Raw genomic sequence first — 14,145 nt, forward strand, 5'->3', positions numbered from 1 at the left:
ATAGAAGGAGAACTGAGACCCTTTCCCGAACTAGCGGTGCTGTTTCACTCCAGAAAAGTCATCAGTGAGAGGGCAGAGGTGAGAACAGGTTCCTCTTTACAGCCATCCTTTCTTCTCCCAAGGCTCAGTATGTCTCAGCACCCCCAGGCCTCACTTATTCATTAGAATATTGTGTGAAAAGTCTTATTTCTTTTTTTTCTAAAGTTAATTTAATTTAATTTTAATTTCTTTTTTAGAGAGAGAGCATGAGTGGGTGAGAAGGGTGGGGGGCGAAGAGGGGGGGGAGATTTTTTTTTTTATGTTTAATTTTTAAGACAGAGAGAGAGACAGACTGAACGTGAATGGGGAGGGGCAGAGAGACAGAGAGGGAGACACAGAATCTGAAGCTGTCTCTAGGCTCCCAGCTGTCAGCACAGAGCCCGACATGGGGCTCAAATTCACGAAGCATGAGATCATGACCTGAGCCAAAGTTGGACACTTAAACGACTGAGCCACTCCGGCACCCCAGAGAGAATCTTAAGCAGACTCCTTGCTCAGTGCAAAGCCTGAGCTTGATCTCACAACCCTGGGATTATGACTTGAGCTGTAATCAAGAGTAGGATACTAAACTGACTGGGCCACCCAGGTGCCCCTGAACAGTCTTTTTCAATTCAAGTCTTAAACATATCACTCAAACTTATTAAATAGCTATGGAAATTATCTACCCATAAGCTACAAATGTCATGATACCAGCTTAAAGCTAGCTTTAAAAAGTTGCTTAAATTTTGTGCACTTTATGTATTTTTTCTTTGGAAAATACAGGGTAGTTATGAGCTGTGGCTGTTGGTGTGTGGGTATTGCTGATCTGTGTATAAAGAATGTCTTCACTCTTTACAGAGTAAAGTGTCAAATTTATTTCCTTTTCTTTGGAGTAAATACAGTCCTTATTATATTACTATTTTATTTTCCCTCTGTTACAGAGTGAAAGGTAGGGTATTTTGGAGAACTGAATTCTAGAAAAGGTGAGTGTAGACATTCCTTGTAAGGATCAGAAAGTAGTCACGGAAAGGTAAAGAAAAGATACGGAGAGCAAATGCAGCAGGCCAAGCTAGCCTGTAAGAGGCAAATGTGTTGGCACTCAATAGGAATTCACCAGCATAGAAAATATCAGACTAGAATACCAGCCTCTAAACAGGAAATCAGGACTTAACAGATGCATTCTAATCAATGTCTGTGTGAGATGAAGTTTACAAGAAAGTTACAAAGAAAAAGTGAAAGATCAATGAGAAAAATACCACATTTTCTCTAGTTTATTGTTTTAAACCTTCTTAATAATTTTTAAACATGTTAATATTTGTTTAATGTCTGTTGTTTTTATGTTTTTTTAATTTTTAATGTTTATTTATTTTTGAGAGAGAGAAAAGAGAGAGATAGAGAGACAGAGCATGAGTGGGGGAGGAGCAGACAGAGAGGGAAACACAGAATTTGAAGCAGGCTCCAGGCTCTGAGCTGTCAGCACAGAGCCTGATGTGGGGCTTGAACTCACGGACTGTGAGATCATGACCTGAGCTGAAGTCAGAAGTTTAACCGACTGAGCCACCCAGGTGCCCTGAATGTCTGTTGTTTTTTAAAAAAAGTCTTTAAAACAGCAGAAATTAGTGTTTATAAATCCAGCAGGCTAGAGCCGATACTATCAGGCAAAGCATACTCCTGCACAAACAAGCTCACGAGTTAAAAGCCTACTGACCACCTAGCTGCTTCCTTGCTATTGTAACCAGAAAAAGTATTTAACGGCAGAGGAGCGAGGATGACCCAGCTGAGCTCCCAAATACAAACCTGGTTACAACATCACAAACAAATGCCACTCTGAGATTTTCACTTATGAAGTTGCATAATATTATAGCCCATGCAAGGATCTTTTTTCCGACTCTATAAAGAACAAATGGTCCCTCCAAGTTGTTCCTCTGATATTAAATTTTAATTGGGAAAAATAAGACTATTCAACAATAACTGGCATTTGTTTTGTACTCAATAGTTTCCGTACACTTTAACGCACATCATTATACTGGATGGCCTTGCAAGTTACACAGAGCAAGCCTGACCATCTCCATTTTATGGCCGTGTGGCAGCAAGCTGACGTGGCTTCCTTGAGATCATGGTGCTGATCACTGGAGGAGCTAGACCAGAACCTAGACCCTCTGATTCCCATCTGAAAAAGCCTTTCCTTGAGCCTTCAGGCTGACTCCTGCAGCGGCCGGCCGGTGTGGTCACTAGGCTAGCCGAGCTTCCCAAGCTGCTCTGAAGGCAGCCAGTTGAATCAAGATCATGTGATATGTTTGGTGAGTTTCGAGCTTCAGTTTGGGACTCAATTTGCAGCTTCTGAAATCTACTTAGTGGGTCATGACCAGCATTTTTAAATGAAATTAAAAAGTAGAGAAACTATTAGAGGGCAGAAATCTAAATCACTATCTTGAAAAGGACTCTCGCACTGTTGGTGGGAATGCAAACTGGTGTAGCCACTCTGGAAAACAGTGTGGAGGTTCCTCAAAAAATTAAAAATAGATCTACTCAATGACCCAGAAATAGCACTGCTAGGAATTTACCCAAGGGATACAGGAGTGCTGATGCACAGGGACACTTGTACCCCAATGTTTATAGCAGCACTTTCAACAATAGCCAAATTATGGAAAGAGCCTAAATGTCCATCGACTGATGAATGGATAAAGAAATTGTGGTTTATATACACAATGGAATACTACTTGGCAATGAGAAAGAATGCAATATGGCCTTTTGTAGCAACGTGGATGGAACTGGAGAGTGTGATGCTAAGTGAAATAAGTCGTACAGAGAAAGACAGATACCATATGTTTTCACTCTTATGTGGATCCTGAGAAACTTAACAGAAGACCATGGGGGAGAGGAAGGGGAAAAAAAAAGTTAGAGAGGGAGGGAGTCAAACCATAAGAGACTCTTAAAAACTGAGAATAAACTGAGGGTTGATGGGGGTGGGAGGGAGGGGAAAGTGGGTGATGGGCATTGAGGAGGGCACCTGTTGGGATGAGCACTGGGTGTTATATGGAAACCAATTTGACAATAAATTTCATATTTAAAAAAAAAAAGAGAGAAAAGGTATCTGCACTCCCATTGTTCACTGAAGCATTATTCACAATAGCCAAGGGATGGAAACAACCTAGGTGTCTGTTGATGGATGAACAGATAAAGAAAAGTGTGAGATAGATAGATAGATGAATGAATATTATTTGGCCTTACAAAGGAAGGAAATCCTGCCCTTTGCAACAACATGGATGAGCCTGGAAGGCATTATGCTAAGTGAAATAAACCAGACAGGGGAAAACAAATATGGTATGGAATCACTTATATGTAGAATTAAGAAGAAAAACAAAAGGTCAAAATAAAATGGTGGTTGCCAGGGGTTGGGGGCTGGAGAAGACAGGGAGAGGCTGGTAAAAGGGTACAAACTTTCAGTTATAAGATGAATGAGGTCTGAGGATCTAATGCACAACATGGTGACTGTAGTGAATAATACTGTATTATATAACTGAAATTTGCTGAGAGAGTAGAACTTGAGTGTCCTCACGAAAGAAAGAAAGAAAGAAAGAAAGAAAGAAAGAAAGAAAAAGGTAAATATGGGAGGTGATGTACATATTAATTCACTTGATGGTGGGGGGGGGATCTTTCACAATGTATATGTATATGTATATGTATATGTATATGTATATGTATATGTATATCAAATCATCACACTGTACACTTTAAATACATTACAATTGTATTTGTCAATTATACCTCAATAAAGCTGAAAAAAAAGAGAAGTCTGTAGTACAACTTTAAAAAAAAAGAAATATTAGGGGCGCCTGGGTGGCTCAGTTGGTTAAGTGTCCGACTTAGGCTCAGGTCATGATCTCACAGTTCCCGAGTTTGAGCTCAGAGCCTGGATCCTGCTTCCGATTCTGTGCCTCCCTCTCTCTCTGCCCCTCCCCTGCTCACACTCTGTCTCTCTCTCAAAAATAAACATTAGAAAAAGAAAAGAAAAGAAAAGAGAAATATCCAAGGGCACTGTACATAGTAAGAGTGGGCACTGTTTTGTAAAATACTTGTTTCAAATACATTTATGTGTGGGTATAAATGTATGATACTGAGTCACAAACTTAAGTGTATTATACTTATTTTAAGGGTAACTTAAAAGAAACTTGTATTTCTTTCAGACGATCAGAGGAAAAAAGGAACGAGGGAAAACATGAATGCAGCTAAGCTGATCAGGTGGCTGGACTGCTCCGCTGGCAGCCAGAGCCCCGAATGGACCTGGGAATGTGGGTGTTGTGAGGGGCAGGGGGGCTGGAAAAAAGATCCCTGCTGTCCTGAAGTGGGCGGGAGGTTAAAAGACGAGATAATCTTGAAGCCAGAACCTGTGTTTGGTCCTTTTTTACGTTCTTAGTGCTTAGTCCGGCAGCACTAACTGGCATAGGAAACCCTGAATGAATATTTGTTGAATGAATGCATGGAAATGAGTAAGGTTTACAGATTTTTAAAGGCTCCTCTTAAAAATTCAATTAGGCTTGGAAATGAATCCAAGCAGTCTACATTTATGAAGAGCTTGTTTCCAAAACCTTAATTTGCAAATTGGTTTTTGGAACTTCAAACATCATTATACATGGCAGTTGGGATCCCAGGCCAGCCCACAACCACCTTTTTAAGCCTGAGATGTATCTGAAGCTAATACTGAGAAGCAAAGCTGCGTTTCCATGGGAAAAACGCATCCACATCATTCCAGTTAGGAATGCCAGGAAGCAAATTAGCCTCCAGATGGCAGAGAAGCACCTCCCCTGACCCCATTCCTCTTGCTGCAGCTGGACTGGCCTCTGCGAAGCCATTTCTGATGGGCTGGGAGGGAGGCGAGAGGCAGCACAGTGTGAGAGCTCATTTCCTATATAATGCCCTATGTTTCTTCGATTCCACGGTTTTAAACTTTGTGTACCCTTCCACATTTGCTACAGAATGTGGCACAAGAACAAAACTTTCTCATCGTCAGGATACATAAAAGCATACTTCTTTATGAGAAACATGACTCTTAATGGACTAAAAGCATGAATATTTACAAGAAACATGAAATTTTGACTAAAGGAAGAGACTTCATGAGTGAGGGCTTTGGGGAGATGAGAAAAGTAGTGGTGAAAATATCAGATTGCAAGTGACAGAATCTCTCAATAATCTTACCAGAAACAAATTACACAGCACCTTGAAATCTAAAGACCTGAAAGGCCATTCACACCTGGCCTGGAGATAACATGGCTGTGTGTAGGGTCTGGCATTCAGGAATTTTAATGTGTCCCATAGAAAAAAATTCTGCCAATCTTGCTTTGTAGGCAATGAAACTCAGATAAATTATCTGATGCAAATGCGGAGGAATTTAGAAATCATTTTGTTGGGCATCTGTTTTGACATTTAACCTAATACTTCTTCCAAAGCAAAAAGTGCTGAAATTTCGTATGTTCAAATGACTCCAGTGAAAAGTGTGAACCTGGATGAACTGAGTTCGGTTTATCTAATAATAAGAAATTCAAAGAACTTTTTTTTTTTTTTTTGGCATCAGCACCAAGCTGGAAACTGAAGATTCAAAGATTCAAAATAGTTCTGGCCTGCATGTGAATTGCCATCTCTTGTAGACAGCACAGGCATGCCCACTACTAACTTGAGTACGAGGCTAATAACATAGGGCTGGACAAAATTTATTAGTGCAGAGAGAGACAGGGACTGAGGAAGGTTTGCGGAGGAAGGTAAAATTTGACTGGGGCCTTGAAGGACAGGAGGGAAGTCCGAAGCAGACGTGGTAGGCCGCCTTCCTCCCCCCCCACTACCATCCCTTCTCCACTCCACCCCGCCCCAGCCGACCCACTCCAAAACTTCTCTGGAATCCCAGGTTTCCATGGAATAGTTCAGGAGCCATTGATCTTGTTTAATGCCTTTATTCCAGATGAGGTGACCGAGGTACATGCGGGTGTTCCTGTGTAGGGGACAGAGTGAGCCAAGGCATGGAGGTGGCCTGCGCATGATGCATTTGGGGAACAGCGCGTGATCCAATTCAGCTGCAGCAGGGACAGGTCGAAATGGAAAGGAATACTGAAGGCAGATTACAGAGAATTTTGAATGCCACATTAAGGAGAGTGGGTCCCCTTCTCAAAGGTGGTGGGGGGAGGGACAGGATGAGAAAAGGGGAGAGAGACTGAGGCCAGGACCAGATAGGAGGCAGTGATAATTGTCCAGGTGAGAGGCAATAACTGTTGAGGTTCAGGAAATGATAGAGTGAGTGAAGAGTGAGAGAGACATGGAGAAGTAAATTGATAGAACCATAGGCATGATAGAGCAGGAAAACTCGGACAACTCAGAACTGAGAGTTGAGAGAGAGACACAGGACACTGGTGTGTGTGCATGCACACAGATTGGGCTTTTTTCCAGCATCCCAGGCCCTGTTGACCAGCTGTGTAACACTGGGCAGACCCTTCACTATTATGTGCCTCAGTGTCTTCCTCTGAAATAACGGCATTAAAAAAGACCAGTGGCTTCTGAACTGTTCCATGGAGATCTAGGATTCCAAGGAAGTTTTGGTGGAGTGGGCAGAGTGGCGTGGGGTGGAGAAGAGATAGGGAGTGGAGTGGAGGTAAGCAATGGGGCGTGATTTGGGAGTGCAGTAGGGGAGGGGTCTAGGTCCTAAACTACCTAGGTACAAGAACATCTCTTGTACCTAACAGAATTCCTTGTAGCGTTAAATTTGCTTAAAACAAAAACAAAAACAAAACAAAAACCTAAAACAACTCGTTTGATAACCACTGGCCTGTGGAGATAACCTCTAAAACCCCTCTGAGCTCTCACACTTGAGAGATCGCACTTATCGAAAAGGGTGATCCAAGATATCTGCTAATGTACTGGAGGTAGGTCTCATTTTCGGGACCCCATTGAGTTCCTCTGTTTATTTGATTAACTGTTGCACAAACGCTGGAACAACTGGAACAACAATTGTCATGCTGAATCGGTGCCAAAACTCTCAAAAATGGGAAAGATTTACTGAAAGGCCATTTGGTATTCTTACTCGTGTGGTACCTTTTCCCAAGACCCAATAAGTTTTCCAAACCTCATAAACACCAGCGTGAAAAGAGCTCTTGCCTGCAGTACAAAGGCACTGGCTTCGTTACTGACTGTTGTCTGGCTTTGGGTAAGTTGAGTTACCCCTCTGGGTTTCGTCTCCTTGTCTATAGAATGAGAACATCGCAGCAAACAATCCTAGAGGCCCCTTCTAGCTTTAACATTCCACAGTTTCATGATTCTAAACCTTGGAGCCTGTTATCTGAACAATTCCCTGATCAATTGCATGTGCTCTCAATCTTGTTCGGTCACAGTCAGATGGTCAGTATATTAAGGGCTTTGGGCTGTTGACTTTAAGGATTGGGCAATGTGTGCTTTAGCCAAGATCTCTGATTCCTGCAAATGGATCATTCTGAGCAAAGGGCTCAGGTCTAAATTAACAGCAGATCTTCAGAAACACAATACTTTGTGGATCAGTATTTGCAGTAGAGAAACCCTGTGCCTAGGTAAAACCCTCACAAATGGTCTACAAACCACCATAGAAATGGAAACGAGGAAAACCGATCGAACAGCCACAAAGTTTAGACCAGAAAGTTTCATACAGGTCTGAAATTTACACACTGCCTGCCTCCCTTTGCCTCCTGATTTCTCCTCTCCCCTCCCTCTCCCACAATTAATTTTTTTCTTTTCTCTTCTCTCTTTTATAAGAACAATTCCTTTGTAAAAAGAAAGAAAAAAGAAAAATTTAAAGCGAAGAGGCAAAGTGAGCACTCACTGGGAGAGCGCGGCCAGGCTGCGTCTTCCCTGCAATCCGGATCCCCCGAGCATGTCTGTAGCTGGAAGGGGTGGCGGGTTGCTGGAGGTGCTGAGACTCTACTGGCAGTCAGGGCGTGGGCCGGGCCCCCGGAGGTGCCATGTTTTCTGTGGCTGAAATGCAGTGTGCAGGATGCTCCGGTGTTCTCCCTTTGTGTTAACACTTTGGTCTGTCCCTGTGACGAAAGTCTGGGCTTGTCCTCAGCCAAATCTACTCCTCCCCACCCTTTCCCTCCGCATAGGATCATCAGAGAGCTGATTGTTATTTTTTACTGTAATCTCTCTAATAGAGGCCCATCCTGTTTAGACTGTAAAGGGTGAAGATTGCTTCGAGATTTCCAGACTGTTATTAGTGGGTACTGGGGGCCAGGATTCTCAGTAGCTTTCATGAAGACTTTATATGATTAATTACAATTATTCCAAGGTAGAGAACTAGTCAAAGGAAAAGACAGTGATCCATGTGCTCAGCCTTTTGGAAAACAGTTGATCATGGGATCACTTGCGTGCCGAATCTCACTCTGAAGAGATCAACAGAAATCAGCCCACCAAAAAGTTCACATGGGTGCAGTTCTCAGGCCCTCATTCTGAGCTCTGTTCTCAATTAGCATTGGTGTAGGTGCTTTCCAAAGCAAACAGTTCCCACTGAGAAATCAAATCTGAGAAACTCCTCTTAGCCCTTTTATCCAGGGAAAGATGGATGCATGATATAAAAATGCAAACCAAAGGCAAAGGGAAGAGAGACGGCTCTATCAGTGATCTGCTGGGTTATACGGGGTGTTTGGCGCTCACGCCCCTCGGTAAAATGAGGGCAACAGCCTGCCTAGGAACATGTTGCAACAGTCTGCCTGGTCTGCACCCATCGCACTCTGGTGTGGTGATCTCATCAGCCAAACCAGGCAAGGAAGCCTGGTCAGCAACAGCTTGGGAAGCAACCAAATTCCAGTCCCTGAGGAGGGGGTGGTTGTTGATTCTATCTGGAGACGACATTCCCTCTGGGCTTGAGTTATGAATACGTTTCTTCATCTCTAACAGGCAAAGATCAGATTGGTGCTGCAGAACGCGGATGCATAGGACTTTCTGTCAAATGAGTAGAACAACTCAGTTCTCACAACAGAAGGTTGAGATGAGTCTTTTGGTAAATAGCAGGAGAAGCCATCAACTCCACACACTGAGAGCCCCCTTCACAGAACGAAAAACATCTTTTGAGAGCTACAGCTTTGTGTCACAAACAAGGGCGCAGAAGCACAGAGCGTTTGAACAGTTCGCCAGTGTCAGGGAGCAGAGCCACATCACTGACCTTTGTACTCAACTTAGAGAAGTTTCATTCAGATAGGTTAAATGCTCTTGTCATTTCAAGCAACTAGAAAATTTTGGTTGTTTTCCTGCTTAAATACTATGCTGTCATCAAAGTCAGAGTTTATAGAGTAAATGCAGTTTAATGAATTTCAAAGTTAACTATCTCCATATATCATGACATATGCACATTTAAACATCTCTCTGATTATATATATTGTCACTCAACATATGCTGACTATATAAAATTCATGAGACACTCATAAAAATAGAGCTATGTCTGCCTCAACAGAATTCTCACTGACCTGGCTTGAGTTTATGGCTCCAGAGCTGAGATAGAAACATGTATCGGGGCATTTTGCTATGCTCCTTTCTACCAAATTTTGCACATTGATTTTTTTTCCCTTCACCAAGCTCAGTGTTCTGCTGTGGCGGGCAGAATGATACTCCTCCCAAAGATATCCATGTCCTAATCTCTATAATTTATGAATATGTGCAATATGCAAAAGGAACTTTGTGGCTGTAATTAAGTTACAGGCATTGATATAGGGAGATGATCCTGGATTCTCCAGATGTGTGTTCAATCTAATTGTATGGGTCTTTGAAGTTGGAGAGCCCTCTCTGGCTGTGGTCAGAGAGAGAGGTGACTACAGTGGAATGGCCAGAGAGATGTGACATTGCTGGCACTGAGGATGGGAGGAAGGGGGCCAAGAGGCCAAGATTGAGGGCGGCCTCTAGAAGCCAGCAAGGCAAGGAAATGGGTTCTCCCCTAGAGCCTCCAGAAGGATGACGCCCCGCCCGCACCTCGATTTTGGCCCCTTGAACGTGTGTTGGGACTTGGAAGCTTTAGCATGGTAGATAATCAGCGTGTGCTATTTGAAGTCACTGAGCTTGTCGTTATTTGTTAGAGCAGTGATAGATAATTAATAAATACATTTGCTTATGGGCCTCATTTGACCTTGGGAATTCATTTCAGCTCCTGATTTCCCCTTCCTCCCAATACACTCCAATCTTAAGGTGGCAAGCATAGTTTGGCTATATTTGGAACGAGCTCATAAAATGGAGTAGCTTGGAAAAAATTCTGTTATTTTTCCAGATCAGTCTTATCTCTCTCTCTTTATCTCTTTCATCACACACACACACACACACACACACACACACACACACACAGAGGTGTGCGCACGTGCACCTTACCTTCCATGGGGGAGAGCAAGAATTTGGTAATCTTCCACTAACACGCTGACATTCATGTACTAAAAGTATGCTAGTGGTGAGCTGTATAAAGGATATCCACCAAGCTCTTTTCCTAGCCCTAAAGATAATAGGTAAATCATTCACACTCTTTGTTGGCACCTTGTTACTAATGAAATGTATTTGGGAGTAGCTGTCTGTCTTTAGCCTGTGATAGTACAACTAGCAGGTGTCCCAACTTGTGCTACTTAGTAGTGTACCGACACAGCAATAGTGAAGAGAGAAGGGAGTTTTGGACCTGGGTCAGATACCGGTGGGAAATAGGAACAGCACAAGGGCCAACGAAAGGGAGTCTGGATGCATTTGACAGGCAGGGAGAGAAGTGAATCGTGAGCTGAGGGCAAGGCTGGAGTAGACAACAATTTCCAGGCAGCCCTCTGGGGGTCTGGCTAGCTGGGGCTGCAGAGGCAAGATGAGAGGAATTAGGAAGAACACACCAAAGGCTAATGTGCTCTCACTGTGTAGCACAGACATGGGTACTGAGAGCCCTGCTTCCAGAACTGGTCTCTGAGAACTGGATTAATGATCATTCACCGGCACCACAAAGGATGGAGGCAGTCATGCATATGTCAGCAAGACAGTGGGTGTCACACATGTGACATTTCAGGGCTATGTTACTAAGGAAAATGGAAGTCTGGGCTAGTCTCAAATTACTCATAGCATCCTCCTTTTCTGGATACTTTATTTAATTTTTTATCAAAGGTTTGAGGGAGGTCAGTGCAATAGAAAGGAATAGCTCCTACCACAGGGTGGTCCTTTATTAATAAAATATGATTTAAAAAAATAACTTAACTTCATGGAGGTAGGAGACTGGACCACATGATCTGTTCCAGACTTTACAGTCTGCAATGGTTGTTTGAGAACAGCTTCTACCTTGGAACAATTCCCTAGGGAAAAGTGAGGTATGTGGGAAGTGCCTGTGTCCTGCCCTAATGCACTTTAGACACACACACACAGACACAGACACACACACACACACAGACACACACACACACACACACACACACAGCCACTTATTTCCTACAGAAACTCAAACCCCAAAGAAATCTACTCCCTTAAGAGACAACAGTTCAATAATTTAAAAGGGATTTTTAAAAAGCCTCTTGAAAAATACTCTCTTATAAAGAAATTCCTAGACTCTATACTCTTAGAATGAGGCAAAATATCTTGCCTAGATGGCTGCTTATCAAGGGGTTGATAGGAATGGGGTTCCTGGGTTGTGCAGTTGATTAAGCATCCAACTCTTGATTTCGGCTCAGGTCATGATCTCATGGGTTCATGAGTTCAAGGCCTGTGTTGGGCTCTGTGCTGACAGCTGACAGGCTGTTTGAGATTCTCACTCTCTGCCCCTTTCCCTCTCTCTCACTGTCTCAAAAAAGAAAAATGGGGTGGGGTATGTTGGATAGGAATGGAAGTGAAGGGGTTAACTACATATCAGCAGGCAGATCCTATTTCCTTCTTTCCATGGGCCCCTTGTATTCTTCCCTCCACAGCTGATGGCATCTCACTACTCTCATGGCATCGAACATGTTCACTTGAACGGTATTGCTTTGCATTGTCCTGTGATCTTGCATTTTAATGGGTCCTCCTAAGAAAACTTCCCATGAAATACTCCTCCCTTTATCCATGTCCCATCACAGAAATTACAGACTCCTCTTCTCTCTTTATTCTTCTTTCTACCTTCCAGTAATGCCTTTTCCTTGATTCTCCTGTCTTACTGCATCTTTGCTAATGTCTTCCTAGTTCCTGCTGTGTTTTCCTCTAGGGATCCATGGTGGGCTGGGTGGGGGTGGAGGAATGAATGGACTGTTCTGGAAAGTCATCCTTTACCCTCACCCTACCCTTCCCGTGCAACTCACTGTCCTTAACTGGTATCCTTGTGGCCTTTGCTGACACAATTCTCTGAACTATTCTTGGTGTGATCTGTCCGTAGGCTTGTACAGTATCGTGTGTGTTACATTCTCTTATCTCTCACAATGGCAGCCATGTAGTTTTGTCCCAACATGTTCCTGCCTCGCCCCTTCTCACTTAACACTATGTCAATTTTTACTACAAGCCAGTCACCCAGGGAAATGCTGTGGGGGATCCAAAGATGAGGAGGTCAGACTCAGAGGGAGGTAAGGTATGTATACAAACACTGTGATACAAGATAGAAAGTGAACGACACTCTGAAGGCAGTGGGGCTAAAGTACTATGCTTCAAAGATGGCATCCTGTGATCAAGGCCCCAGTATTTAATCACACTTATGCTCAATTTATTCTGTTACTGAACTGTACTTCCTGTTGCCAAAATAGAAACCCACTTATCTCTATCAGGGCCACAGGTACTAAATCATGCTTTAGCCTCATCTTTTCTAGGCTATGTGCCAGTGCCTATTTTCCATTCTTTTAATATCAGCCTGAAACATAACAACTCTTCAAGCGGGAAACCAAAATTGGACATAATAAAGGCTTGACCAAGTCTGAATGTGCCTGGATGAAGGCCCAGTGCTGCCTGCCACGTTCCTGTTAACACGTCTTGAACATCGTTTTCACATTGATAATAGCATCTCTTACACAGATCGTTCATTCATTTCTGTGCTAAATCCAGGATTGTTTTTCTTCCTCTCCAGATCTGTTGCTTTGTCAGTCTATATCCAGCATTTATTGTAAAGCTAGTTTTGTTGTTATTATTTGACCTTAACATAGAAAGCTTCATACTGTTTTCAGAGGCCCATTTTTCAACTATTTCAGGACATTCTGTATTGTATTTTTCTTGTTGAAGGTCTTAGTAAATGAGGAACACATAACCTGATTTCAAGAAGGGAGAAAAAGATCTTTCAAAGAGCACCTCCCTGAATTTCAGTACCTGGGAAGTCTATCTATTTGAGGCAACATGAAGTTCAAGGTTCTAGATTGCACTAACGGTGGGTTTCTAGATTTCTTTCTCCCCTTGCTAGGCTGTGAGCTCCTTGAGAAGTACTGTGCCCAACCATCGTTTTGACTCTGCCCTTGTTCCAGTTATCACAGTGCTTGGCAGAGAGCAGGGCTTCTGTAATATGTGCCGCATAAATGAATTCGTGCACGTGGCTTCATAATGAGCAAATAACTACTTTGACCAAGTGGATTTATTTTTTTTCTGTAGTTGAGTCAAGATGGAAGGATAAGTGATGTGAATGGTGGCCTGGCCTTAAGTTTCATGGTGCCCACCACTGGAATTGAGATGCATCTGGGTATGACTGAGTGGTAAAGAGGGTCTGGGTGGGGGAGAATCGCAGGGAGGTCTGGGGAGTTGTTTGCTATCACATAGGGTTGCCTGAACCCAACCCTAATGCCCCAGGTCTGTGCCCTGAGGAAAGGTGGACTGCAGGGAAGCTGAAACTGTTTCCACAAGGTGTTTGCTGAGTCTAGGCCAAGCTTTGGTGCCTGAGTGACAAAGGGTAACAGAGCAGAGGATAGGGCCAGCATCCCTACTTCTGTCCAGAGCACAGCATGGTTCTAGAATTCTGGAGGACTGAAAGGAATACAAGGCCACTTTGGTACCTTGAAGTTTGGAGCATAAGGACACCAGACGGTGCCTTTGACACAGAGGCCCAGGGTCTCAGGGCGGGCCCCAGGGCAGTGGCAGTGGAGGGTCCTCTGCAAATGCCTTCATGCAGAGTGGGGTCCAGGGCCTCACTGAGATAGGGGCCTGCCAGCAAGGAGTCATGGGAGGTTGCACAGGGTGGATGAG

The 14,145-nt window shown here is 43.4% G+C and overlaps 1 protein-coding gene across 9 annotated transcripts in view; it reads right to left on the reverse strand.

Annotated features, from left to right (window-relative positions):
* CALD1 (caldesmon 1) overlaps nt 1-14,145 on the reverse strand; it is a 190,335-nt gene that overhangs the window by 68,483 nt on the left and 107,707 nt on the right. Inside the window, exon 4 of one of the 9 annotated variants that reach the window (XM_086689637.1) lies at nt 7,853-8,066. The exons of the other annotated variants lie outside the window; for them this stretch is intronic. Coding sequence (XP_086545763.1) covers nt 7,853-7,905 — 53 coding nt within the window. The 5' untranslated portion in view covers nt 7,906-8,066. The remainder of the gene's footprint in view (nt 1-7,852; nt 8,067-14,145) is intronic. 9 annotated transcript variants of the gene reach the window in all.

This window comes from Puma concolor, chromosome A2 (assembly GCF_028749965.1).
Source record: "Puma concolor isolate L17-30 chromosome A2, mPumCon1.1.hap2, whole genome shotgun sequence".
NCBI classification, from domain to species: Eukaryota; Metazoa; Chordata; class Mammalia; order Carnivora; family Felidae; genus Puma; species Puma concolor.